At 47.7% G+C, this 26,920-nt stretch overlaps 1 protein-coding gene across 2 annotated transcripts; it reads left to right on the top strand.

Moving 5' to 3' along the window:
• Positions 1-333: 333 nt before the first annotated feature.
• Positions 334-25,750, top strand: FLOT1 (flotillin 1). Of its 2 annotated transcripts, none has more exons than XM_053378659.1 (13): positions 334-450; positions 4,401-4,460; positions 7,610-7,685; positions 9,658-9,748; positions 11,210-11,353; positions 12,093-12,212; positions 14,350-14,445; positions 16,761-16,913; positions 18,993-19,174; positions 20,912-20,957; positions 21,056-21,193; positions 22,498-22,662; positions 23,867-25,750. In XM_053378659.1, exons 2-13 carry the CDS (start codon positions 4,418-4,420, stop codon positions 23,897-23,899), a joined length of 1,287 nt encoding a protein of 428 aa, XP_053234634.1. In that variant the 5' UTR covers positions 334-450; positions 4,401-4,417; the 3' UTR covers positions 23,900-25,750. The 2 variants fall into 2 exon arrangements, with proteins under 2 accessions (XP_053234634.1, XP_053234633.1); XM_053378658.1 differs by having other exon boundaries at positions 335-450; positions 23,864-25,750.
• Positions 25,751-26,920: the final 1,170 nt, after the last annotated feature.

Raw genomic sequence — 26,920 nt, 5'->3', positions numbered from 1 at the left:
GTGGCAGCCGAAGCAGCATGGCTCCGTGAGTGTCGGATTCGCGCCTAAGGTAAGCCAAAATCCCTTATTTTGGCTGCTGGTCCCTTATTTTCGAGGCTGCTGGTCCCTTATTTTCAAATCTGTAAATTGACAGCTATGGCGCATGCTTGTAATCAAACTGAACAGAAGCCTCCCAAAAAAACCCCACCCCAAAGCAAAGACCTTTCCCTTCCCTGTGGTCTCTTGTCTCTCAGCAGCGCCTGCAACTGCGAGGTAGCAGCCAGCAGGTGGCTGCAAATACTCTTTGTTCTTCCATGCGATCCTGCCGGCGAAGGGGGGGGGGGAGAGAAAACAGCAGACTGCGGGCTGATGGGAAAGTGGTGGTGTCAGAGAGCCAGGAAGGGTGTGCCTGTCGGAGGCAGGAAGAAACAAGCAGAGCGCCTTGGAGATTCAGCTGCAGCGGGCGAGCGGGTGAGTGAGAAGGGGGCGCCGATTTGCAAAGCGGGTGCGTGGCTGGCAAGAACCCACGCGCTCCCTCGTGCATTGGGATCTCGCATGCGCCCTTTGCAATCTCTTTTTCTCTTTTTTAAGCATGCATATATATCTATTAAAACGGCCCTGGCCCTGCTGGCCTTGTTGTTGTTGTTTTTCTTTGGAGACCACCTCCTACTGGCCTCCCCACCCCATCCCTCGTCCTGCACATCTCGCCTCAACCCGCTAGTCCTCATCGCGCCTTAGGGAAGCTTCAAAAGCGCCCCAGCGCAATGTGCAACAGCAATCCGAATAATTACACCTTTTCAAGGGAAATAAATAACACAGCCGCGCCCGGAGCGAATGCGCAGCCTGAGGCGACCTTTGGAAGCATTTACTGAAAAAGTGTGGTCTGTTTTTTTGGAAGCGGGGAAATTCTGGGATCCTTGTATGTAGCATGGATTGAGAAGCTGTCAAAGGCTGCTGAGTGTGCCTTTGTTTGTATGGGTTTGTGTGTGTGGTTCTCCTGTAATGCGTTGTGTAGGTGGGGCTGCCTGGAAACTGGATCAAAGGACAGCTGTGCTGATTCCACTGTCTGATCCAGTTCAGCACAATTCAAGGTGCTGGTGCTTCCCGCGCATATAGTTGCATCGCAAGGGGGTTGGGATAGATGACCCCGGAGATCCCTTCCACCTCTGCCGTCCTAAAATTCTGTTATTCCTTTCAAAGCCCTACAGGGCAGGTGTGTGCGGCCGTAGGGTATTGCCGCTTCCATCATCCCTGACCCCATGACCCACTGCGGGCAGGCCCAGCAGTGTCAGGTTCCCCATAGCAGCCATAATAATATAATATTATCATTTATCATTTATACCTCGCCCATCTGGCTGGGCTTCCCCAGCCACTCTGGGCAGCTTCCAACTGAATATTAAAAACAATACGGCATCAGACATTAAAAACTTCCCTAAACAGGGCTGCCTTCAGTTGTCTTTTAAAAGTAAAATAGTTGTTTATTGCCTTGACATCTGCTGGGAGGGCGTTCCACAGGGCGGGCGCCACTACCGAGAAGGCCTTCTGCCTGGTTCCCTGTAACCTCACTTCTCGCAATGAGGGAACTGCCAGAAGGCCCTCAGCGCTGGACCTCAGTGTCCAGGCTGGATGATGGGGGTGGAGACACTCCTTCAGGTATACAGGATCCTTTGCGGTGTAGTGGTTAGAGCCCTAGACTAGGACCTGGCAGACCAGGGTTCAAGGCCCCACTCATCCCACTGGTTGACTGGGAGCCAGTCACCCTCTGCCTGCCCAACCTACTTCGCAACGTTGTTGTGAGGATAAAGCGGAGGGCGGGAGCGTGTACACTGTCTTGAGCGAGCTCTTTGGAGAACGCATGGAATATACAGTGGTACCTCAGGTTAAGAACTTAATTTGTTCTGGAGGTCCGTTCTTAACCTGAAACTGTTCTTAACCTGAGGTACCACTTTAGCTAATGGGGCCTCCCGCTGCCGCCACACGATTTCTGTTCTCATCCTGAAGCAAAGTTCTTAACCTGAGGTACTATTTCTGGGTTAGCGGAGTCTGTAACCTGAAACGTCTGTAACCTGAGGTACCACTGTAAATGCAATAAGAACAGCTTGGGGCCAGAGTAGCCTGGCTGCCTACTCTATACATTTAGCACACACCTCCCTTGCACTCACCCAAAGAATCCCATGGGCTGTTGTTTGCCCCTCAGAGAGCTACAAATCCCAGCACCCTTAGCAAACTACAGTGCCCAGGATTATTATTAGTTTTTTTGGCAGGATGTATGTGTGTGTGTGTGTGTGCACACTTTAGACGCATGTTGTACAAAGCCACAGCCTGCCCAGAGCCTCCCTAAAAGGCATGTTCAGATGGCCTCCTCAACAAACAAATGTTCAAAAAGTTGCCCCGGGGATCTACATTCAAACCCAACCTCTCCTTGCATGCATCCCCCCTCTCCCAAGTCTCCAGCTGTATCCCTCTGCTTGCAGCTTTTTCCGAGATGTGCCCATTCTGCAGGTGCCCATAGAAGTCTTGGTTTTTCAGGCTTCCTGCCTGAAAAGGATGAACCGTTTCCACGTCGAGTCACCTGTCAGGAAGCCTCCGTAGGCCCCACTGCAACTCCCGTGAGGCGTACAGGATTTTGGAACATGTCCTTGAGGACAAAAGCCAACCCATGAGGCTGTGCTGGTCTCAGGCCTTCTGGGCTTCACCATTGCGCCATGGAAGCCAAAAAGTTTCCCCCCAAAAAACCGCCCAAAACTCCCCTGCAGCTGCACAATCTGGTTCCTTCCAGGTCTACATGGGAAGAAGGCCGCTCCAGGGCAGCCGTACTGCCTCTCTTTATTTAACAGTGTTTTCCATTTGTTTGTTTGTTTGTTTTTGCACCTTTTTCATGGCTGGCTCCAGATTTTGCATGTTCCCCCACCCAATATAGTTACCTCTGAGAGCGATGGAACATTGGCAAGTCCCAGGGAAATTGCTGTGTTGTGTTCAAAGCCCCAATTGCAGTCACTGTTCCAGGTTGTGGGTAACAGAATAAACCGTTCTGGAGGTTTTTAGACAACTAGGAAGCAAAACTGTTATCAGACAGCCCTACAGCTCTCAGAAACCCTTGGAAAGGAATCACACGATCCGATCCAAACCATGTTCTACCCAGATCACATTGGTCGAGTCTTCTAGGAATCCGAGTTCCATTAGTGAATTCAGCCATTTCCGAATTGAGGAGGATCAAGTACACCTCTAATGAATCTATAAGTTCCTGTTGCAGCAATTTTTAAGACCACCTTCGGTTTGATCCAGCCTTTGGTCTGATCCAGCTTGGCGATTCTTGCGACGCTGTCTTTAAAGCTGAGCTTAAGTTAAGCCACGCCTTAACTTTCCTTTTGGCCTGCACTGCACGTTCATTCTCCCCTGGGACAAAACTGCATTCAGTTTATTTCCAGGCCTAATTTAAGCTGAGTGGGCAAGCTAGTACATTTGGGAGGCCAGAAAGCGGTTGGAGGATGGATGGCAGCTAACAGATTGAGGTTGAATCCTGACAAGACAGAAGTACTGTTTTGGGGGGACAGGGGGAGGGCGGGTGTGGAGGACTCCCTGGTCCTGAATGGGGTAACTGTGCCCCTGAAGGACCAGGTGCGCAGCCTGGGAGTCATTCTGGACTCACAGCTGTCCATGGAAGCACAGGTCAATTCTGTGTCCAGGGCAGCTGTTTACCAGCTCCATGTGGAACGCAGGCTGAGAACCTACCTGCTGAGACTGTCTCACCAGAGTGGTGCATGCTCTAGTTATCTCCTGCTTGGACTACTGCAATGCGCTCTACGTGGGACTACCTTTGAAGGTGACCCGGAAACTACAACTAATTCAGAATGCGGCAGCTAGACTGGTGACTGGGAACAGCCGCCGAGACCATATAACACCTATCCTGAAAGACCTACACTGGCTCCCAGTATGTTTCAGAGCACAATTCAAAGTGTTGGTGCTGACCTTTAAAGCCCTAAATGACCTCGGCCCAGTATACCTGAAGGAGCATCTCCACTCCCATAATTCAGCCCGGACACTGAGGTCCAGCACCAAGGGCCTTCTGGCGGTTCCCCCACTGCGAGAAGTGAGGTTACAGGGAACCAGGCAGAGGGCCTTCTCGGTAGTGGCGCCCGCCCTGTGGAACGCCCTCCCAGCAGATGTCAAGGAAATAAACAATGCTCTGTCTTTTAGAAGACATCTGAAGGCAGCCCTGTTTAGGAAAGCTTTTAATATTTGATAAATTATTGTATTTTAATATTTTGCTGGAAGCTGCCCAGAGTGGTTGGGGAAACCCAGCCAGTTGGACAAGGTATAATTATTATTATTATTATTATTATTATTATTATTATTATTATTATTAAGAGCTGAATGGTGGGACTCCATGGAAATAATCCACGTTTCTTCTTCCTTTATAGACCCTCCAGGCTTCAGGATGTTCTTTACCTGTGGCCCCAATGAGGCCATGGTTGTCTCAGGTGAGTTCTACACTTCTTCTTCCTCCCTATTACCAAAGAGGTGGGTATACGCCTGGAACCTGCAACAAAATGTTGCAGCGTGGAACAAGCCTCTTCAGTGTTCCAGCCATGGCTTCTTTCAGGATATATTCCTTTCCCTCCGATACTCATTATCGCAAGGCGATTGAGGACACTCCATCTTCACTGAAGAAGTGTTTTGGGAATTTCTTGTCTCCTTGGATTTCTTTTCCCTACTTGATGTTTTTTTCTGTTTCTCTATGTGGGCTTCCTTGAGCTTATAGCAGCCTTTTAAAATGATTTATTCACAACCTTTTAATTGAGTTAATCTGTTTATATTCTGCTGCTCCGATTACATTTTGATTTCTTTTTGGTACTCTTTTGTTTTGTAGGCTTGCCTGTAAGTGGTCAAATTGAGGGCAGGATATTAAATAAGACAAAATACTGCATGAGGAAGGTTAACAGGCAGCGTGTGTCTGCATTTAGGTCTCTTTTTCTCTTCTTTTAAACTGTATATACTCCCACTGGTAAAGGTAATAATAGGTGTAATAGGTCCCACTATTATATTATTTCATGCCACCCCAATCTTGGAGCAGTACGAGATTCTGGTAGTTCCAGGGTTTGTGTTTCCTTTCGGACATGAGGCACAGGAGAAACTCTGGTTCCTTTATGATCTATATTTTATTTACACATATATACCACCTCAGCCTATGATGGAGGGGTTCACAGCATCAGCACCCCCAAACCGATCTTGTTTCTCCCATATCTGCAGCTTTGGATTCAGACAGAAATCAAACATTGCGCTGTGCCTCTCTGGCTTTCCAGCCTACAGTTTTGCTTCTAGGTCACAATACAACCAACCTGCATCCTTCTCACTATCTTTAAGAGCTGGAGGAGGAGCCCTACCCATTTCTCTTCTGGCACAGAGGTCTCTTTCCTTTGTTTTCTTAATGGCACATCACCCAGGCGATTGCCTGGACACAGGAAGCAAGCCTGGCCTATATTTTAGCACTTGCTGGGTCCAGGCGGTTGAATGGGTTTGGTGTCCACAAACTCATAATGGTATACAGTCATACCTCGGGTTGAATATGCTTCAGGATGAGCGCTTTCGGGTTGCGCTCCGTGGCAAATCACGGCACGCGCAGTCGCAGGTTGCATTCGCTTCAGGATGTGAACGGGGCTCCGGAACGGATCCCGTTTGATCCTGAGGTACTACTGTATAAGAATTATATAACCTTCGAATTCTATTCAATGCAAGGTTAAAAGGCCAGCTTTTTTTGTTGGCCTTTAAGAGGTTGACGGGCTAAGTCGTTTTCATGATGTTGGAATTCATGCAACTTGTGAGAATTATTTTAATGTACTTCTGTTTGTCATGTGCCACATTTTTTTATATTGCTTTACTTTTGTAAGTCCACCCTGCTGTCTTTCTTGGTGATGGGCGTTGTTGAAACCTCTTAAGCCAGTGTGCTGTAGTGGTTAAGAGCTGTAGTCTCGTAATCTGGGGAACCGGGTTCGTGTCTCCGCTCCTCCACATGCAGCTGCTGGGTGACCTTGGGCCAGTCACACTTCTCTGAAGTCTCTCAGCCCCACTCACCCCACAGAGTGTTTATTGTGGGGGAGGAAGGGAAAGGAGAATGTTAGCCGCTTTGAGACTCCTGAAGGGGAGTGAAAGGCGGGATATCAAATCCAAACTCTTCTTCTTCTTCTTCTTAAACATATAAGTCAATGTGAATACCAAAGAAATTTACAAACCCCTGTCCCTGGAAACCTCTGGAGAGGAAAGTGCTGTTGCTCTTGGTTCCTGCTTCCTGGCTTCCCCCAGGCATAAAGGACTGCCCCCCCCCAAAGCCCTCTTCCTTCTGCGCATCTCATCCCAGTTATGGGAAAAGCTTCTTACAGGGGCAGTGATTCTGTCAACTTGCTTACAGAAGGTACCGTATTTCAAAACAGGCTGTAGTTCTGCCCTTCCATCCATTCACCCCAGAATCATTTCGGGGCTTGGATTCCCCCAACCCCTTCCATTTTTCCAACTGCTCTGCTTAGGGTTTTCCAGGGAATCATATTGTGCATGCCCCCCTTTGCAATTTTCATTTGCTGTTTGACAGTGAAACGGTCTCCCTTGGGAGGCTGTGGCCTCTCCTTCCTTGGAGGTTTTTAAGCAGAGGTTAGACGGCCATCTTGTCATGGATGCTTTAGCTGAGATTCCTGCATTGCAGGGGGTTGGACTAGATGACCCTCGAGGTCCCTTCCAGCTCTACAATTCTATGATTCTCTCTTCTCTTCTCTGCCCCTGATCATAAACAAGCTGGGTTGTTGTTGTTTTGGAAGTGCAGTGGTACCTTGGTTCTCAAACTCAATCTCTTACGGAACTCGGTTCCAAAACCAAAGCCTTCCAAACCAAGGCACTCTTTCCCATAGAAAGTACAGTGGTACCACGGGTTAAGAACTTAATTTGTTCCAGAGGTCCGTTCTTAACCTGAAACTGTTCTTAACCTGAGGTACCACTTTAGCTAATGGGGCCTCTAGCTGCTGCCGCGCTACCCGAGCACGATTTCTGTTCTCATCCTGAAGCAAAGTTGTTAACCTGAGGTACTATTTCTGGGTTAGCGGAGTCTGTAACCTGAAGCGTATGTAACCTGAAGCATATGTAACCCAAGGTACCACTGTAATGCAAAATGGATTAATCCGTTCCAGACTTTTAAAAACAACCCTTAAAACAGCAATTTAACGTGAATTCTACTATGTAACGAGACCATTGATCCATAAAATGAAAACAATAATCAATGTACTGCAGTCACACAATCAATCAGTCGGTAGCTGAACTGGGTTCCACACAGTCACAAAAACAAAACAAAAAAGAGCCTCAAAAACAAAAAATGCAAAATAAGTAGCAAAAACAGACAGATCTGAGCGTAACACTCAAAATGGAAGTGTGGCACTCAAATCGGAAGCGTAACACTCAAAATGGAGCACATTCAGCTTCTGAAAAAAGTTCTCAAACTGGAACACTTACTCCCGGTTTTGCAGTGTTTGGGTTTCAAGCTGTTTGAGTACCAAGGCGTTTGAGAACCAAGGTAGCACTGTACGCCCCTTTACTTCAGTGATTTTGGTGTGTTGCATTCAGGTGCTTCAACTCAACCTTTTTCTCTCAGGTTTCTGCCGCAGTCCCCCTGTCATGATAGCTGGAGGACGCGTGTTTGTGATTCCATGTATTCAACAGATCCAGAGGTGAGTTCTTCTGGGGCAGCACCCCGGGAGGGATGAGGGGGCTTTGGGAAGACTGCTGAAGGCTAGCTAACGTGTACATATTCCTGTCCTACCTGGATATTGAGTCCCTTCTCTGAGGGACACCAGTAAGGCCTCATCTGCTCCATACATTCAAAGCACTACCATGCACTAAAAGATACAAAAGGTAAAGGACCCCTGGACAGTTAAGTCCAGTCAAAGGCGACTGTGAGGTTGTGGCGCTCCTCTCACTTTCAGGCTGAGGGAGCCACCGTTTGTCCACAGACAGCTTTCCAAGTCATGTGGCCAGCAGGACTAAACCGCTTCTGGCGCAATGGGACACTGTGACAAAAGTCAGAATGCACAGAAATGCCGTTTACCTTCCCGCTGCAGCAGTACCTATTTATCTACTTGCGCTGGTGTGCTTTCGAACTGCTAGATTGGCAGGAGCTGGGACAGAGCAACGGGAACTCACCTCGTTGCGGGGATTCAAACCACTGACCTTCCGATTGGCAAGCCCAAGAGGCTCAGTGGTTTAGACCACAGCGCCACTTGCGTCCTTTACCATGCACTAGACCTGGCTGAGTGCAAGTCTCCCCAGTCAGAGTCAGATAGCCCAAATATTGCAACACAGTGGCTTTTGTTTACTCCGCTCCTGCACGCTGTAGTTTCTTTCACCAAAAATATGCACTTAGAAACGGCATCTTTTGAGTTTCTGTTGAGGGCTAGAAACAAGCTCTCCTCCACACACACCCTGCTCAGACAACAACAATTAAATTCTCAAATCCAAACATCACTGCCTGTTAGATTTTGCACTGAATTCTTGTGCTTAAAAGAGCACCAGAAAAATGAAAACTCCTGCTTGTAAAGAGATGTGTTGTTCAGTTACAGCTAAGCCAAGATTTAGATCTAAGTCAGGATTGGGCCTCCAGCCAAGGGATTCTGGGAAGAATGCAGTTTGCGTAGAAGAAATGGCAGGAGAATAGTCAGAACAGCCCAAGGAAGTCTTTTGACTTGGATCCATGATGGCATAGTGGTTAGAGTACTGGAATAGGACCTGGGAGAACTGGGTTCAAATCCCCACTGGGCCATAAATCTCACTTGGTGACTTTGGGTGAATCACATGCTCACTCGTTCGCTCTCATCTTAATCCACATCACTGGGTTGTAGTGAGGTGTTTGTACTGAATCCATGAATCCATCCATCCCTGGTGTCTACAATCAGGAGACAAAACCTGGCAATTAGGGACCACACTAGACAAGAGTTTCAAAAAGCATGGGGGAAATGCAGAGAATACATCACAAAACAGTGCCCTAAAATACATACTTGGACTTGTTTCAATTAATGTCTTCAGGAGACTTTGTGGATGTTTAAGTTATGATTAGAAAAATCTTAATAATTATTCATAAAAGAAACAGTTTATAAGAAGTAAATAAGGAGGCCAGATACAGGATAAAGGAAGTCTTTTATTTGGCTGCTTGTATTGTTGTATGTTATGCTCATTGTATGTGATGTTCATGTTTAATGAGGGTGGATTTGTGTATTGGGGGGTGGGGGGGTCATGTTATGTTGTAAATAAAATTCCAATTAAAAAAATACAATCGGGGGACAAAACCTGTGAAAGTGAAGGACAGTCAGTAAAAGAGCCCTTTGAATTGAGCAAGGAATAGAAGTGGCGTGTTGTGCCACATTGGCGGTGTCAACAATATATATCTGACTGGCAATCTTAGGCCCAGGGAGAGCCAGGGTGATGAGGTTAGACTACAACTCCCAGAAGCCCCGGCCGGCTTGGCCAATACACAGGGGTTGTGGGAGTTGTAGTCTAGCAACATTTGGAGGTCGCCACATTGACTCCCTCTGGCTTGGGCTTCTCAGGACAACTTAAACGAATCCAGGTCACCACTGAGAAGTACGTGGGTGTATGTGTCTTTCTCTTCTTTATTGGCCCTCTCCTTCCCCTTCCCTTTGCCTGCAGGATCTCACTGAATACTCTGACCCTGAATGTGAAGAGTGAAAAAGTATACACCCGACATGGGGTCCCCATCTCCGTCACCGGCATTGCCCAGGTAATAATAATAATAATAATAATAATAATAATAATAATAATAATAATTTATTATTTATACCCCGCCCATCTGGCTGGGTCCCCCCAGCCACTCTGGGCGGCTTCCAGCAAAACACTAAAATACAATAACCTATTAAACATTAAAAGCTTCCCTAAACAGGGCTGCCTTCAGATGTCTTCTAAAAGTTTGGTAGTTATTTTTCTCTTTGACATCTGGTGGGAGGGCGTTCCACAGGGCGGGTGCCACTACCGAGAAGGCCCTCTGCCTGGTTCCCTGTAACCTCACTTCTCGCAGCGAGGGAACCGCCAGAAGGCCCTCAGCGCTGGACCTTAGTGTCTGGGGAGAATGATGGAGGTGGAGACGCTCCTTCAGGTAACCATTTCCCAGCATGCTTCCCCACCCCCTTTTAATTATAGTATTTCCTTGAGGGGGCAGCTGCTGAGAGGAAGGGGGCATGTGCTGGCAGTGGCCTGGACTGAATCAAAATGTGGGTGGGCTGCCTTTTCGGGACAGCTCCCTTCTGCCTTGATTCTGTCACAAACATGCACCATTTTTCCTACAGGAACCTCGGCCAAGGGCCACATGAAATTCAGCCGAGGGCCCCATGTTGCCCACCCCTGTTCTGTAGAAAAAGGCAATTTCTGATTTCCTCCATTGGAACGATTTTATATTCCTCTTATAATAATAATTATTATTTCCACCCCGCCCATCTGGCTTGGTTTCCCTAGCCACAGATCTGGCCACCCCCCGCAGGGGATCCGTTTAATTTCCTTTCTCTTTCTCCTCTTTCCAAAATTTGCCTCGGCTCTTCCCCTGGCCCTCACAATATTGGCGGCGGGAGTGGGAGGATTCAAAGTTTAGCATTACAGTCTGGGACCCAAATACTTGCAAAACCACACTTCTTCCATAATAATAATAATAAATTTATTTATACCCCACCCTCCCCGGCCAGAGCTGGGCTCAGGGTGGCTAACACCAATAAAATTACAGTAAAAACATAATAGGGGAGAAAACCAATTTAAAATACAGGTTAAAATGCAATTTAAAATGCAGCCTCATTTTAAAAGTAGCCCATATATCAAAACCAAGGCCTGCAGTCTGTATTTTAAGAACTGTGTTGCTTTCTGGGATTTTTTTCATTTGCCTTTGTTGCAAACCAGCCTGTGGCTTGCGAAAGGGGGCAGTGTATAATCATCTAAATAAATGCTAGAGTACGACGCCGGCGTTGTGCTGATGTTCCCTTAATTAAATTTCCTCCAACTTAATGGCTAGCAAAAAGCAATATGTTCTGGGCTACAGCAGCTCCCTGCTTGCAGAAATTCCAGAAACAGCTCCTCTTCTTAAAGGAAAAATGTCTCCAATCTAAAACAGGTTACCTAAAACAGGAGGAAACGGGAGCGGGGATCCTTTCTCTTTCTCAGCTTTCTTCTCTTTCCACCCCACCTCCCACCCCCAACATAGGTGAAGATCCAGGGACAGAACAAGGAGATGCTGGCAGCTGCTTGCCAGATGTTCCTGGGCAAATCAGAGCTCGAGATTGCCCAGATCGCTTTGGAGACGCTAGAGGGGCACCAGAGAGCCATCATGGCCCACATGACTGTAGAGGTGAGCTCTGCTAGAATATGTTCAATCTTTGCTGCCCTCTGCTGGAAGGGATGAGTTTGGGTCATTGTGTATACATAATGCTGCCCCCTGCTGGGAAATGTGTGTTGTTGTTGTTGTTTAGTCGTTTCCGACTCTTTGTGACCCCATGGACCAGAGCATGCCAGGCACTCCTGTCTTCCACTACTACTGTTGTTGTTGTTGTTGTTGTTGTTGTTGTTGTATCCCAGCCAAGACTGGGCTCAGAGTGGCTAACATCATAAAAACAACACAATATGCATAAAAACAGACATCAATTAATTAAAATACATCTTAAAATTACAGTGGTACCTTGGGTTACAGACGCTTCAGGTTACAGACTCCACTAACCCAGAAGTAGTACCTCGGGTTAAGAACTTTACCTCAGGATGAGAACAGAAATTGAGTGGCGACGGCAGGAGGCCCCATTAGCTAAAGTGGTACCTCAGGTTAAGAACAGTTTCAGGTTAAGAACAGACCTCTGGGACGAATTAAGTTCTTAACCCGAGGTACCACTGTAACTCAGACAAGTTAAAATCTGGGCAGGTGGCAATTATCAGGTTGGAACTGAGAGCGGTTGTAGGAAGTGACCAAGTCCTGGAAGTCTGAAATAAATGGACGCTGTTGGGATGGAAGTGTGGGCAAGCCTAGACTCGATTCCTGTTTCTGGCTGCTTTTCCCTCTCTGGGTATAATACCCTCTGCTGTCTCTGTTTGCCCGTCAGGAGATATACAAGGACCGGCAGAAGTTCTCCGAGCAGGTCTTCAAAGTTGCCTCCTCTGACCTGGTCAACATGGGGATCAGTGTGGTCAGCTACACCCTCAAAGACATACACGATGACCAGGTAAGAAAACAGGAAGCTGCCTTGTACCAAGTCGGATCACTGGTCCACCCAGAGCTCAGTATCGTCTCTGCATTGAAAGCAGCAGCTTTCCAGAGTTTCAGGTGGGATTCTTCCCCACCCCCACCCAGAGACTGAACCTGGGAATTGCTGCAAGCAAGGTAGACACTCTACCTCTGAGCTTTGGCCACTTCTGCATGAAGGTAACAGCTCTCTCTCCCACTGTTTTGTCCCTCTAGGAACTAGCTTTAGGTACCATATTTTTCGCTCTATAGGACACACCCGACCATAGGACACACCTTGTTTTAGAGGGGAAGAACAAGAAAAAAAAATTCTCTCCCTCTCTGTGCAGCGCCCCTTCAGCCAAGTGGCAGGAGAAACGGAGCCCCTTCCATTTCTCCTCCTGCTTCGCTGAAGGGGTGCTGTGCAGCTCTCCCTCTCTGCTGAAGCCAGGAGAGTCTTGCTCTCCCGGCTTCAGCAAATGGAACCCGAAGCCTTCGGAGCGCAGCGCGAGTTCCCGCTGTGCTCCAAAGGCTTCAGGTGGCTATCCTTGAAGCCTGGAGAGCGAGAGGAGTCAGTGCGCACCGACCCCTCTCGCTCTCCAGGCTTCAGCGAAAGCAACTCAAAGCCTCTAGAGCGCAGAGAGAGTGCTCCCTCTGTGCTTCGGAGGCTTCGCGTTGCTATTGCTGAAGCCAAGGAGCCTGCATTCGCTCCATAGGATGCACACACTTTTCCCCCTCCAAAAATTAAGGGGACATGTGTGTGCGTCCTGTAGAGCGAAAAATACAGTATATCAATATAATTTCAGGGGCTTTGGTCCCTTTTCCATAAAGTGACTAGGGTTAGAATTCCATTGGCGAAGTCAATAAACAATAAAAACCTTAACATAGTTCTTTTGTTAGAGAATATGGAACATTTCCTAATTTCTGTAATGCACCAACGCAGAACAAGAGAAGAGAGGATTTATAAGGTGCACTAAAATAGTACTTTTCCCAATATCCACTTCATCGGAGGCACTGGTGAAACAAAGCAGTGCTCTCTATTTCCTCTGTGCTTTGTTGTAAAACATTACTTGGTTTTGTTTTATTTATTTTTATTACATATATAATCCTGTCCTTCCTCCCAAAGGAGCCCAGGGTAGCATCCAGGGAGTGTTAGAAACTGAGATAATAATATAATAATAATTTATTATTTATACCCCGCCCATCTGGCTGAGTTTCCCAGATATGAAAGCTAGGAGCTAAATGGAACCTCAAACCTGGTTATGGGCACAAGAATGGAATGTCTAGGCACGCTTTTTTATAACAAGAATACAAAGCTTAAAAATGAATGAACTGCAGTTAGAATATTATGTTCATTTTTCACATGGTTTATTCCTTCCCCTGCTTACCGCCCTAATATTCTTAAGAGGGTCTCTTCTCCAGTCTTCAGAGAGTAGCTGGAAGCAGGGAGGCAGAAAAAGGTCCTTCTTTCCATCCATAAAAAGGTAACGTGACCCCTGACCATTAGGTCTAGTTGTGGCCGACTGGGGTTGGCAACGCTCATCTCGCTTTATTGGCCGAGGGAGTCGGCGTACAGCTTCCGGGTCATGTGGCCAGCGTGACTAAGCCGCTTCTGGCGAACCAGAGCAGCGCACGGAAACGCCGTTTACCTTCCCACCGGAGCAGTACCTATTTATCTACTTGCACTTTGACGTGCTTTTGAACTGCTAGGTTGGCAGGAGCAGGGACCGAGCAACAGGAGCTCACCCCGTTGCGGGGATTCGAACTGCCGACCTTCTGATCAGCAAGTCCTAGGCTCTGTGGTTTAACCCACAGCGTCACCCACATCCTCTTTCCATCCATTCTGTACTTGGAAATCTTAAGCGCAGCACTGTGCCCAGAGCTCACAAACTGCTCACGCGAATGCAACTCCCTGTCACAAAATGCGCCTGGAGCGATGGGAGTTTCGAACACTGCACCTAGTGTTTTACTGGCCGTTCCTTCTTCTCTTGTTATTATTACATACCAGGACGAAAATGGCATTTTAAAAAAATGTTCAAGTGGTAATCAGTATATGGCAAATTCCAGTGTCAAAGACACCTTGGTATATTTGCACTTCTTGGCCATAATATTAACCCCTTCTCTTGTGCCAACTGTAGGATTATCTTCACTCTCTGGGGAAAGCTCGGACGGCTCAGGTGCAGAAGGATGCCAGGATTGGAGAAGCTGAAGCCAAGAGGGATGCTGGTATCAAGGTGAGCTCTGGGACCAGGCCCCTAGAGTGAACTGGCCTCTCCTGCTAATCTTGGTCTTTTGGATTTTCTCTATTTACTCTGGAGAGGTCCACCAGAAAGTAGCAAAATGCCTCTATGAGATTGGCTGTATCTCATGCACTGTGTAATGTGCGTTCCCCTTTCCATATTTGAACCACCACCTGTTAGCTGCTTCAGACATCTTGTGAAGCCTTTTGGTGGGATTTTCCTCTCCCATCCACAGAGGAAAGTTCCAGGGGTGTACAGTGAAAGGAGAGGGGAGGAAAGCTTCAGCCCGGTATACCTGAAGGAGCGTCTCCACCCACACCGTTCAGCCCGGACACTGAGGTCCAGCTCCGAGGGCCTTCTGGCAGTTCCCTCACTGTGAGAAGCCAAGTTACAGGAAACAAGGCGGAGGGCCTTCTTGGTGGTGGCGCCTGCCCTGTGGAACGCCCTCCCATCAGATGTCAAATAAATAAACAACTACCTGACTTTTAGAAGACATCTGGAGGCAGCCCTGTATCGGGACGTTTTCAGTGCTTCATGTTTTACTATTTTTTTATATATGCTGTAAGCCCCCCAAAGTGGCTGGGGAAACCCAGCCAGATGGGCTGGGTTTAAATAATAAGATTCTTCTTATTATTACCCCATTGCGCAAGCAGAAGTCCTTCTTCAGGGCTCCTTGTGTGAATCCTGCACGTATTTTTTCCTCTGGGTTTTCCTTAACTCATAAGATTGTTCCTTTTTATTTCTGAATTCCCATTTTTTTATAATGCTGGTTCTTTTTCCTCTTGCGTTATTGCTTCAGTGTTATTTTTGGATACCACATCAGCAATTTAAAAAAAAATTATGATATGATACGATAATCTTTAATAATAATAATCATTTATTCTTTGTACCCCGCCCATCTGGCTGGGCTTCCCAAGTCACTCTGGGTGGCTTCCAACAAAGATCAAAAATACATTAAAATGTCACACATTAAAAACTTCCCTGAACAGGACAGCGCTTTAGAAACACTTGTAAGTAAACCGCTATAGAAGTGTCACCCCTCGTTGCCCATACCAGCTGCCGTGCGGGAGCTGAGATATTTTGCAAAGGCACTCCTCCAATGTTATGCCTATCTCTTTCTTTCTCTCTCTCTCTCTCTCTCTCTCTCACACACACACACACGCATACACACACACACGCATACACATACACACACCCCAATCACTCACCTAACCAAGTACAGTTGTACCTTGGTTCTCAAACTTAATCCGTTCCTGGAGTCGGTTCGACTCCTGAAACCATTTGACAACCAAGGCACGGCTTCCAATTGGCTGCAGGAGCTTCCTGCACTCAAACTGAAGCTGCATCGGATATTCGGCTCCCGAAAAGCGTTTGGTTTGCAAACCGGAACACTTCATTCCAGGTTTGCGGCGTTCAGGAGCCAAAACGTATGAGTACCAAGGCGTTTGAGAACCAAGGCACGACTGTATTTATGTGTGTTTTGAAATGTGAGTTGGCCTTACAGCACTTGCACTGCATTTTGAAATGTGCAGCTGTTTGGAGCTTGGGAGTTTTCAAATAGGAGAGTGGAAAAGAGGGCTGAGATTTCCTGCCTGGTGATGTTGTCAGGGACCGTTCAGGTTTTCATCGCGAGAACTTTTCTCTCGTCACTATTCCCATTGGGAATTCGGCACCTGAGGCCTCTATCCTCCACGCAGAAGGTCAGAGTTTTCCCAAGGTGGGCCTCACCCCATTTAAAAGTTTCCTAGCATTTTATTAAGGGACGCGGGTGGCGCTGTGGGTTAAACCACAGAGCCTAGGACTTGCCGATCAGAAGGTCGGCGGTTCGAATCCCCACGACGGGGTGAGCTCCCGTTGCTCGGTCCCTGCTCCTGCCAACCTAGCAGTTCGAAAGCACGTCAAAGTGCAAGGAGATAAATAGGTACCGCTCCGGCGGGAAGGTGAACGGCGTTTCCGTGCACTGCTCTGGTTCGCCAGAAGCGGCTTAGTCATGCTGGCCACATGACCCGGAAGCTGTACGCAGGCTCCCTCGGCCAATAAAGCGAGATGAGCGCCGCAACCCCAGAGTCGGCCATGACTGAACCTAATGGTCAGGGGTCCCCTTTACCTTTACCTTATCATTTTATTTGCTGTTATTGTTTTGTTAAAGGTGAGCCATTTTTTTCCGGGCGGGGTGTGTGTGTTCCCTTTCCTGCCAAATTTCTGTGCCCAACCCCTCTAACCCGGTGCAAGTGGAGGGTCCGAAACTGATCATTAAACCCAGATCATGTGCTCTGTCCCTGAGCTGTCGCCCCTGTTTCCGTCTGCAGGAAGCAAAGGCCAAGCAGGAGAAATTGTCTGCTCAGTACTTGAGTGAAACAGAAATGGCCAAAGCCCAGCGGGACTACGAGCTGAAGAAAGCCACTTACGATTACGAGGTGAACACGCGGAAAGCGGAGTCTGACCTGGCCTATCAGCTCCAGGTGAGGCAAGCTTCAGTTACGGAAGGTGGCGGGCGGAGGAAGGGGAAATAAGTCACAGGAGCAGGGTGGATAAAAATCAATGGTTTTTTTAGAATTTGGATTTTTAAAATTTAAATCAGATTTTTTTATTTATTTAAATCGGATTCTTAAAATAAAGTGCTTCTGGAGAGAAAATCTTTCTAAAGATAGTTTTCTGTTTAAGTTACCTTATAGTCCAAAGGCTATTCATCAGGAAATAAGGATATGTTTTAAGTTTTTCATGTGTGCTAAAACTTAAGTCTGGTTTTTTGTGTGTTTTGTTTGTTTAACCACATCAGTTAACAAACATGGATACATATGCTATACAGTGGTACCTCTGGATATGCACACCTCTGGTTGCGTATCCTTCAGGATGCAAACGCGACAAACCCGGAAGTATTTTTCCGGATTTCGCCATGCGCACATGTGCAGAAGCGCTCTATCGTGCCGCGCTCATACGCAGAAGCGGTCCCTCCTGTTGCGGAAACCTCAGGATCCAGCCAGAGCTCCGGAATGGATCCCGTCCGCAACCGGAGGTACCACTGTAATGTTATTGTTTTAGTTAAATAAATTGTTTAAATTGTTATTAAGGAAATGATTATTTTTCTCCCTGCAATAAAGTACAGCAGAAAAGTTGTCCAAATATAAACAGTTAACTTATTAAACCTCACATAATCTCATAATTATCTGTCTATGTTTTTCTAACAGTATGACCCAATCAGTAATTTTTGATATAACTGTAAAAAGTACTCTGAAAATTTATTATTCCAAAAACGGACTGAAAAAGGCTGCCCTCCCCTTCTCTGCTGAATGTAAAATGATCTCCCAAATCTCAACATTTTCCTTTGCCAAGAAAGATCCTGCCTAAATGCCCTTTTCCTTGCCTTCCATTTGTTCTGTTTTTGTGGGAATAAACCTCTTCGTTAGGTTTATGACTAATTTTTTTAAAAAAGTTGATACTTATTCAGAGATACAGTACGCAGAAATACATACCCATTACAAAATATCTATTTCTAACATACTGAGATAAAACAGCTACTTAATCTGAAAAAGAGCAAAGTCAGAAGGGATAAAACACACAAAAAAAGAGATTTAAAGAAGGAAAAAGCAAGAGAGAAGGAAAAGAAAGAAAAATCTGAAGAAAGATAGAGGAGGAGAAATTTTTTCAAACTGACTTGTTTCCACCAAATGTAGTTAAGAGTACAGTGGTACCTCAGGTTAAGAACTTAATTTGTTCCGGAGGTCCATTCTTAACCTGAAACTATTCTTAACCTGAAGCACAACTTTAGCTAATGGTGCCTCCCACTGCTGCTGCGCCCAGTGGCATAGCGTGGGTTGTCAGCACCCGGGGCAAGGCAAGTAATTTGCATCCCCTAACCCGTGGATTTTAATAGGGGCAGAGAGCTGTGAGTGCGAGTGCGCCCCCCCAGATGTTGCGCCCGGTGCGGCCGGCCCCCCCTGCACCCCCACGCTACGCCACTGGCTGCGCCGCCACCGCGCAGTTTCTGTTCTCATCCTGAGGTAAAGTTCTTAACCCGAGGTACTATTTCTGGGTTAGCGGAGTCTGTAATCTGAAGTGTCTGCAACCTGAAGCGTCTGTAACCCGAGGTACCACTGTAACCACTTCCTCTTGTCTCGCTGCTTCCCCCCCGCCCCCGGAAAACCGCTCTCTAGTGCTCAGTCAGAGCAAACAGCAACTTGGGTTTTCTCCAGATTGCCATTCACTCTAATTTAAAACTAAAGAGCAGGTTTTCCCTGGGGAAGGAGCGGGACCAGGGGAAAACAGCTTGAAGCCACGTCTAGAAAGCGTGGGTCAAGTAGAAAACTGCTCAGACCATCCTGGGACAAGCAGAACGGTTCAAACTCACATCCACACCAGGTGAAGGGAGTGCGCTAGCCCAAGGGAATGGTAGGCTCACTCTTGGCATGCTAAACTGTAGTTTTCTGCTTCTGTAGTTCCTGCTTCCTCCAGATTCCAAGGCTCCGCCTGCTTGACCAAACCCCGCAAGCCGCTCTCTGACCCCGAGCCTCTCCCTCCTGTCTCTCTTCCATGCTCTGCAGGTAGCCAAGACGAAGCAGAAGATCGAGGAAGAAAAAATGCAGGTGCTGGTGGTGGAGCGAGCCCAGCAGATTCAGATACAGGAGCAGGAGATGATCCGCAAGGAGCGTGAGCTGGAGGCGAAGGTCAAGAAGCCCGCTGAGGCAGAGCGCTTCCGGCTGGAGAAACTGGCGGAGGCCGAGAGGTACAGGCAGTAAACTGTTCCTTTTCCTGAGATTTGCAATTAGTTTTCTGCCAAATTATGCACAAAACACAAAAATCCTTACATGCATGTGCACACACACAATTCTATACAGATATATATAGAGAGAGAGAAAACTCAGCAGTGGCCAGAAGATTGGAGAAGATCAGTCTACATCCCAATCCCAAAGAAGGGCAGTGCCAAAGAATGTTCCAACTACCGCACAATTGCACTCATTTCACACGCTAGCAAGGTTATGCTTAAAATTCTACAAGGAAGGCTCAAGCAGTATGTGGATAGAGAACTCCCAGAAGTGCAAGCTGGATTTAGAAGAGGCAGAGGAACCAGAGACCAAATTGCAAACATGCGCTGGATTATGGAGAAAGCTAGAGAGTTCCAGAAAGACATCTACTTCTGCTTCATTGACTATGCAAAAGCCTTTGACTGTGTCGACCACAGAAAACTATGGCAAGTTCTTAAAGAAATGGGAGTGCCTGATCACCTCATCTGTCTCCTGAGAAATCTCTATGTGGGACAAGAAGCTACAGTTAGAACTGGATATGGAACAACTGATTGGTTCAAAATTGGGAAAGGAGTACGACAAGGCTGTATTTTATCTCCCTGCTTATTTAATTTATATGCAGAATACATCATGCGAAAGGCTGGGCTGGATGAATCCCAAGCTGGAATTAAGATTGCCGGAAGAAATATCAACAACCTCAGATATGCAGATGACACAACCTTGATGGCAGAAAGTGAGGAGGAATTAAAGAACCTTTTAATGAGGGTGAAAGAGGAGAGCGCAAAATATGGTCTGAAGCTCAACATCAAAAAAACGAAGATCATGGCCACTGGTCCCATCACCTCCTGGCAAATAGAAGGGGAAGAAATGGAGGCAGTGAGAGATTTTACTTTCTTGGGCTCCATGATCACTGCAGATGGTGACAGCAGCCATGAAATTAAAAGACGCCTGCTTCTTGGGAGAAGGGCAATGACAGGCCTAGACAGCATCTTGAGAAGTAGAGACGTCACCTTGCCAACAAAGGTCCGTATAGTTAAAGCCATGGTTTTCCCAGTAGTGATGTATGGAAGTGAGAGCTGGACCATAAAGAAGGCTGATCGCCAAAGAATTGATGCTTTTGAATTATGGTGCTGGAGAAGACTCTTGAGAGTCCCATGGACTGCAAGAAGATCAAACGCATCCATTCTTAAGGAAATCAGCCCTGAGTGCTCACTGGAAGGACAGATCGTGAAGCTGAGGCTCCAGTACTTTGGCCACCTCATGAGAAGAGAAGACTCCCTGGAGAAGACACTGATGCTGGGAAAGATGGAGGGCACAAGGAGAAGGGGGCGACAGAGGACGAGATGGTTGGATAGTGTTTTCGAGGTTACCAGCATGAGTTTGACCAAACTGCGGGAGGTAGTGGAGGACAGAGGTGCCTGGCGTGCTCTGGTCCATGGGGTCATGAAGAGTCGGACACGACTAAACGACTAAACAACAACATGTTGATATGCTATGAACCATCCTAAGATCTTTGGATGAAGGGTGGTATAACAATAACAATAACAATAACAATAACAATAATAATGTGTTCCCACACCCTGAGCTTCCTATATCCTTGACCCTCCTGGTTTCAACCTCCGTTTTGTGAGGCAAAAAGGTTGCGAATAAGACCCCCCTTTTTTGGCTGTGGGGAGCAGGGGGCAGCCATGAAGACCTCCTTCTTTCTTCTCCCACAGGACACAGCTGATCATGCAGGCAGAGGCTGAAGCAGAGGCCATCCGGGTGAGTGTGTGTCCCCGTTCTCCCGCGTTGTGGGAGGAATGTTTCCGGGCAGGAGGAATGGAAGCCAACGCCTGGTCCTTTTTGCTCCTTGTCTGCAGGTGAAGGGTGAGGCTGAGGCCTTCGCTATTGAGGCCAAGGCCCGGGCTGATGCCCAGCAGATGGCAAAGAAGGCAGAGGCCTTCCAGCAGTACCAGGAAGTAGCCATGGTGGACATGCTTCTGGAGAAGATTCCGGAGGTGAGTCCCCGCTCTCTCAATAAGTGGACACTATACCTCAAACACGGGACGCGGGTGCCGCTGTGGGTTAAACCACAGAGCCTAGGACTTGCCGATCAGAAGGTCAGCGGTTCAAATCCCCGTGACGGGGTGAGCTCCCGTTGCTCGCTCCCTGCACCTGCCAACCTAGCAGTTCGAAAGCACGTCAAAGTGCAAGTAGATAAATAGGTACCACTCTAGCGGGAAGGTAAACGGCGTTTCCGTGCGCTCCTCTGCTTCGCCAGAAGCGGCTTAGTCATTCTGTCCACATGACCCGGAAGCTGTACACTGGCTCCCTTGGCCAATAAAGTGAGATGAGTCGGTCACGACTGGACCTAATGATCAGGGGTCCCTTTACCTTTTTATACTGCAAACAAATACGGAAGGTGTCAGTAATGGCAGCAGGATAGAGAGCAAACCTGGTCCAGAGAGTGGTTTTAATAACCTGTTTGCCGTTTCTTGTATAATTCCGTTTTTTATAATTCCTTCTGGTAAAAAATGTATTTGGACCATGTTTATACATCATATGTTTTATTTATACCCCGCCCTCCCCAGCCAAGACCGGGCTCAGGGTGGCTAACACCAGGTATAAAAACAATTGATTAAAATACAACTTAAAAACAAGATTAAAATACAACATTAAAATGCAGCCTCATTTCAGTAGAAACTCAAATCAAAAACTTTTGGGGGATGAAAACTATATATATAGTTACAGATAGGTAGCCGTGTTGGTCTGCCATAGTCAAAACAAAATTAAAAAATTCCTTCCAGTAGCACCTTAGAGACCAACTAAGTTTCAGTTAATCAACTAAACGTCACAGCATTCTAGAACTTAGATGTTTGTTTTTGTTCTTGATTCTGTTCAGAGGCTCGTGATTCTGGCAGAGCCGTCCAGTTTTGTGCCAGTTACCGGATTCTCTGCCAAATATGAGAGAGAGAAAGAAAAAGATAAATATACAGGGAGAGATACGCACACACATACAAACAAACACATGTAAATGTGCATACTGTCGTACCTTGGAAGTCGAACAGAATCCGTTCCAGAAGTCCGTTCAACTTCCAAAACGTTCGCAAACCAAATTGTGGCTCCTGATTGGCTGCAGGAAGCTCCTGCAGCCAATCAGAAGCCGCGGAAGCCCAATGGGACGTTCAGGTTCCAAAAGAACGTTTGCAAACCGGAACAATCACTTCTGGGTTTGCGGCGTTCAGGAGCCAAAACGTCCCGAGTTCCAGAGCGTTCGGGATCCAAATTACGACTGTATTCTACTGTTTCCTTCTGCTGACAGATGGCCGACGAGATCAGCAAGCCCCTGACTTCGGTGAAGAAGATCACCATGGTATCGAGCGGACCTGGGGACATGGGGGCTGCCAAGATAACTGGGGAGGTGCTGGAAATCATGAGCAGGCTGCCTGACACCGTGGAGAAACTCACTGGCGTTAGCATCTCTCAGGTACCAAGCCAGAGCTGCTAGGTCCTTAACGGGGGGGGCTGGATCCCTCCCCCCCCCAGGAGGGTAGATGGCAGGGTGGCAGAGAGTGGGCGGAGCCAGTCAACGGTGGGCGGAGCCAACTCCTTCTGGTTTTGTTCCCCATCCTCCTCCCTCCCTGCTGAATTCTACCTAGGCAACACTGAGGAGGAGGAAGCCGACAGCCAAAGCACCTCTTCGGCAGTTTGTAAGTGGGGAAGCAGGCAGGTGGCTGAGTGAGGCAGTGCCCCATTTGCCCTAACATGTGGGAATGTTCAGGGATGCAGGAGAGGATATATTGTCTGATTATATCCTTATCCAACTTGTGTTAACAAGTTCCCCAATTTCAGCAGAGTAAAACATTCCCCTTTATTTTAAGTTTGCAACGGAAGCGTTTGCTCAGGCTCGCTAAAGCCTCAATAATAACTATTCTGGTAATTTCCCCTTATTCCCTCATAAAATAGAAGAGACGACGCAGTCTTTTACAAAAGTATAAAAAGAGTTTACTCACATTCTGTTCACAATCAGATCCCAGAAGGCAGACTTAGCTTAATGAAGTAACATACACTTGGAATCTATCTCTTAAGAAGACTGGGAGCCAAGAGAGCATCTTTCGCTCAGTAGATGTTGCTTCTTCGATGCATGTGGTGAAAGATGGAAAGATGGCTGCCCTGCCCTGTGCTTTTGTCATTACCTGCACAGGTGAGGCCACGCCCACCTCTAGTCACATGCAGAGGAGGTCTGTCCCAGCCCAGAGGGAAACAGGAAGTTTACCTGCTGGGTGGACAAACATCCCTCCCCATGTGTAAACATGTTCACTCTAGGAATGTTGTACTTGACTGCTCTTGTGTTTCACATCCCACATAACAGACCACTGATTCTTAGATGAGGGCAATGGGGAGAGAAGACTTATCTGGTCACTGGCAATTTTACAGTGGGAAGGCGTTTTAAAGCACGAGTAAGGAGCCATCCCTGCCCCCTTTCTCCCCAACGCCAGCAAGGGGAACCTGGGAGCCATATTCTGCGGAAGGAGGAAAGATCGTGGGGTTGGGAGTTTTTGAATCGCAGCTCCTCAGTTATCCAAGGAGAGAGTGGGATTTGAGGAACCTCGGGTGCTTTTGCTTACCTCCCCTTTTCCTACGGCGTGGGCTTAATCCGTCCCACTTTGTCTTTTCCGTCTTACCAGCAGATGAATCAGCAGAAGCCAAGACGGATGAACTGAATGCGGAAGACTTGCGGAGGGGGAGGGAGAGGGGGAAATCCTTCCTGAGCGTGACCCTCGTCATCTTGTATGTGTCCATATATAGAGTTCTTCCCCATCCTGAGCCCTCCTGTAATCGCCAAACCTTTAATGGACTCGACTGTTGCATGTTGGCCAACAATCCTTGAAACTGCTGAGGTCTGTCACCCTTGCTGTCTCCCAGTGTCAACCCCAACGTGTACCTTGTCAGCACCCTGGCACCCATCACCGCTTGTCACGCCACGCTTCTGTTGCGCTCGTTCCCCCACCAACTGCACCGTTGACGCCACTTCTGTGCTTTGTTGCCTGAGCTCGTTGGGTCACCATGTACCTCCTGCAAGTGACCTTTCTTGGAGAATTTAAGGAAGAATCTGCTGCTGGAATTACTGGGGAGGCAGCAAGGAGGAATCTGGGAGGAAGGGGAATCCAAGGCCTGCCCTTTAGAGGTTGGTTTGTTCCCGGGTGCTTTGCCAACAAGAACTTGTAAGAGTTTTGAGTTTATGTAAGGTGGGTCCAGTGGATCTTCTAAGGAACTGCCTTCTGCGAGTGGAGACGTTTTAGAGGGTCAGTCCTACACTACCGGCCGATGCTGAAAGAACGGGCATGGACACAGTTCTTGCTAGCTCCATAGACCTAAAACCACTTATATTTTTCTGTGTATGTATGCCCACGCTAATTCAGCCCCTTCTCCCTTTGTGCCATAGTTCTTGGGCATGGCTGAGATGCCCCCCACTTGGCAGAATTCAAATAATCTTGCTCCCTTTTGTTGTTGCTTTTATACTTTTTTAAAAACACACAAACACATACTATCTCGCTTTTTCAAGGGGCATGTTTTTACAGCCGCTCTGCACTAAGCCACAAATATATGAAGCCAAAAGCATGTTCCACACAGCATTTGGCACAGTGGGCAGGTGGCCAAACGCTGTTCTGGTAGGTGCGTATTAACAGAGACGAGATGTATAATGAATGCATATTTATTCCCCCCCCCCTTTAAAATCAACATCTGATTGTGCCTTATATCTGTGTTAGCTTCTGGAACAATCCTACGTTGCCACCAGTCCTGTGGCTGGGATAGGAGGCGGGTGAAGGAAGGGCTTGTGGGATACACAATCAAGATGACAGGTGCTGCTGTCCTTTTACTAGTTCGGATTCTGGGCCAAGAGGGTTATATGGTACTTGCAGAAACCTGGCTGTGGCTTTGGCCTAGCCTTTCCCCTTGACATGCTAGTTTTCTGCATGCAGGGAGCTTTCCTGAAGGAGAGCATTCCAGCCGCAGTGGGACATGGAGACTCTGCGCCACATGGTTCGCCTGTTGCGTTCAGATCTGCCTTGGCAATCTTTGCCGTGAGGCGGGTTGGCCCTCCGAGGATGGCTGCCAAAACAGAGACAATCGGCTCTTGCTTCATTCAGGATGGGAAACCCCAATAGAGGACCATTTAAAGAGCTCCCCCACCCACCCACTTTTCTGCTGCCAGACTCTGGTCTTGTCCTTACATTTCAGCTGTTTTGAGCCATGTCTGAGCTTCCCAGAGTGAGCTGTGAGTAGCCAGACACCGCTGTGTCGCCTTTGCCCTCTTCCCTCGTGCCACAAATCATGTTGGCTTGCCTGCTGCTCACTCCCAAGATGAAGCACGCTTGATTGTAGGTGGAGCACACCTGACCCTGTACCTAACGGAGAAGCCCCTTGTTTGTGCCTATCCCACCTCTTGCCCTGCTTGCTGTGTATTAAGGCCTCAGCACGGTGCCTTGTCTAACTCTTTGCCAAGGAGTTGCCCCCATCGTCCTTTCTGCCACCAAGATCCTCCGCTTATAATAAAAGCCAAGATTACTGCCTGTGTCCCTCTCTCTCTCTCGCTCTCTCTCTCTCTCTGTGTGTGTGTGTGTGTGTGTTTAGCCCACCCTGGCTGGGCTTTTTCTTCCTCCCTGCCTTCCAAAACTAAAAATGTTTTGAGCACCTCAAAATGTGTCCAGAGCCAGAGGCAGAGCTAGCTGCTGTGCACCTGGGGGCAGGGCTAGCTGCCTGTAGCGGCTAGTGTCCCAGGGGGGCGCCACCCGCAGCAAGCATCCGGGGGGGCGGCGATGTCACCCCCCTCAGGGATGACACCTGGTGCGGACTGCACCCACCGCACCCCCTTCCTCCGCCAGTGTCGATAGCACCTCAAAACGTGTCCAGCAGTCTCTCTTTCCCAGCCCATCTTGCTGAAAAACTTTTAGTCAGCCTCCCAAAATGCTTTTGATTGTTTTTCTTGCTTTTCTCCCTCCCTCTGGCTGGAGGGGGGGGAACGAAGGATGAGTCATCTCCAACTATCTCATAAGAACCTTGTGCCATTTATCAAAGAAGGAGTCTCCTTCTTTGGAGGTCTTTAAGCAGAGGCTTGACAACCATATGTCAGGAGTGCTCTGATGGTGTTTCCTGCTTGGCAGGGGGTTGGACTCGATGGCCCTTGTGGTCTCTTCCAACTCTATGATTCTATGATCACTGATTAACTGAAGAGAAGACGTCCCCCTGGCAACTTTGCCACTGACTTCCAGGAAATAGCTGCAGTCCTTCTGGCTCAATTAGCTGCAGAGTGGCACTTCAGTGAGGCAAGTGGACAATTAATTGCCCCAGGCAGGGGCAGGGGGGACATTAGCACCACTCTGGGCCCTTGCTGCTATGCCAGGACTGCTAGCTCTGGAAAAGGTGGCCTGGGAGACTTGCCTGCATTGAAATTCTGGTTTAAGATCAGCGCAATTAGTAACACTGAACTCGTAACTAAATTTTGAAAAGGCTTGGAAGTGCAGGTCTTTTCCCAGCAAGCCTGCAGGGACAACTGCTGTGTTGTGGTGGTTAGAGTGTCCAGACTAGGACCTGGGAGATCAAATCTTCACTTGGCCACGAAGCTCATCTTGGGCCAGTCACTGCCTCTCAGTCTAACCAGGCGGGATATAAATGAAATGATAAATACATAAAGCTCAGTTTCGTCCCTTAACACAAAAAGCCGTACTCCTGGTTAGCTTTCT

The sequence above is a fragment of the Podarcis raffonei genome, chromosome 2 (genome assembly GCF_027172205.1).
Source record: "Podarcis raffonei isolate rPodRaf1 chromosome 2, rPodRaf1.pri, whole genome shotgun sequence".
In the NCBI taxonomy this organism is placed as follows: Eukaryota; Metazoa; Chordata; class Lepidosauria; order Squamata; family Lacertidae; genus Podarcis; species Podarcis raffonei.
Note: the sequence above shows the minus strand (reverse complement) of the source record. Positions and strands in the feature narration are given on the sequence as shown.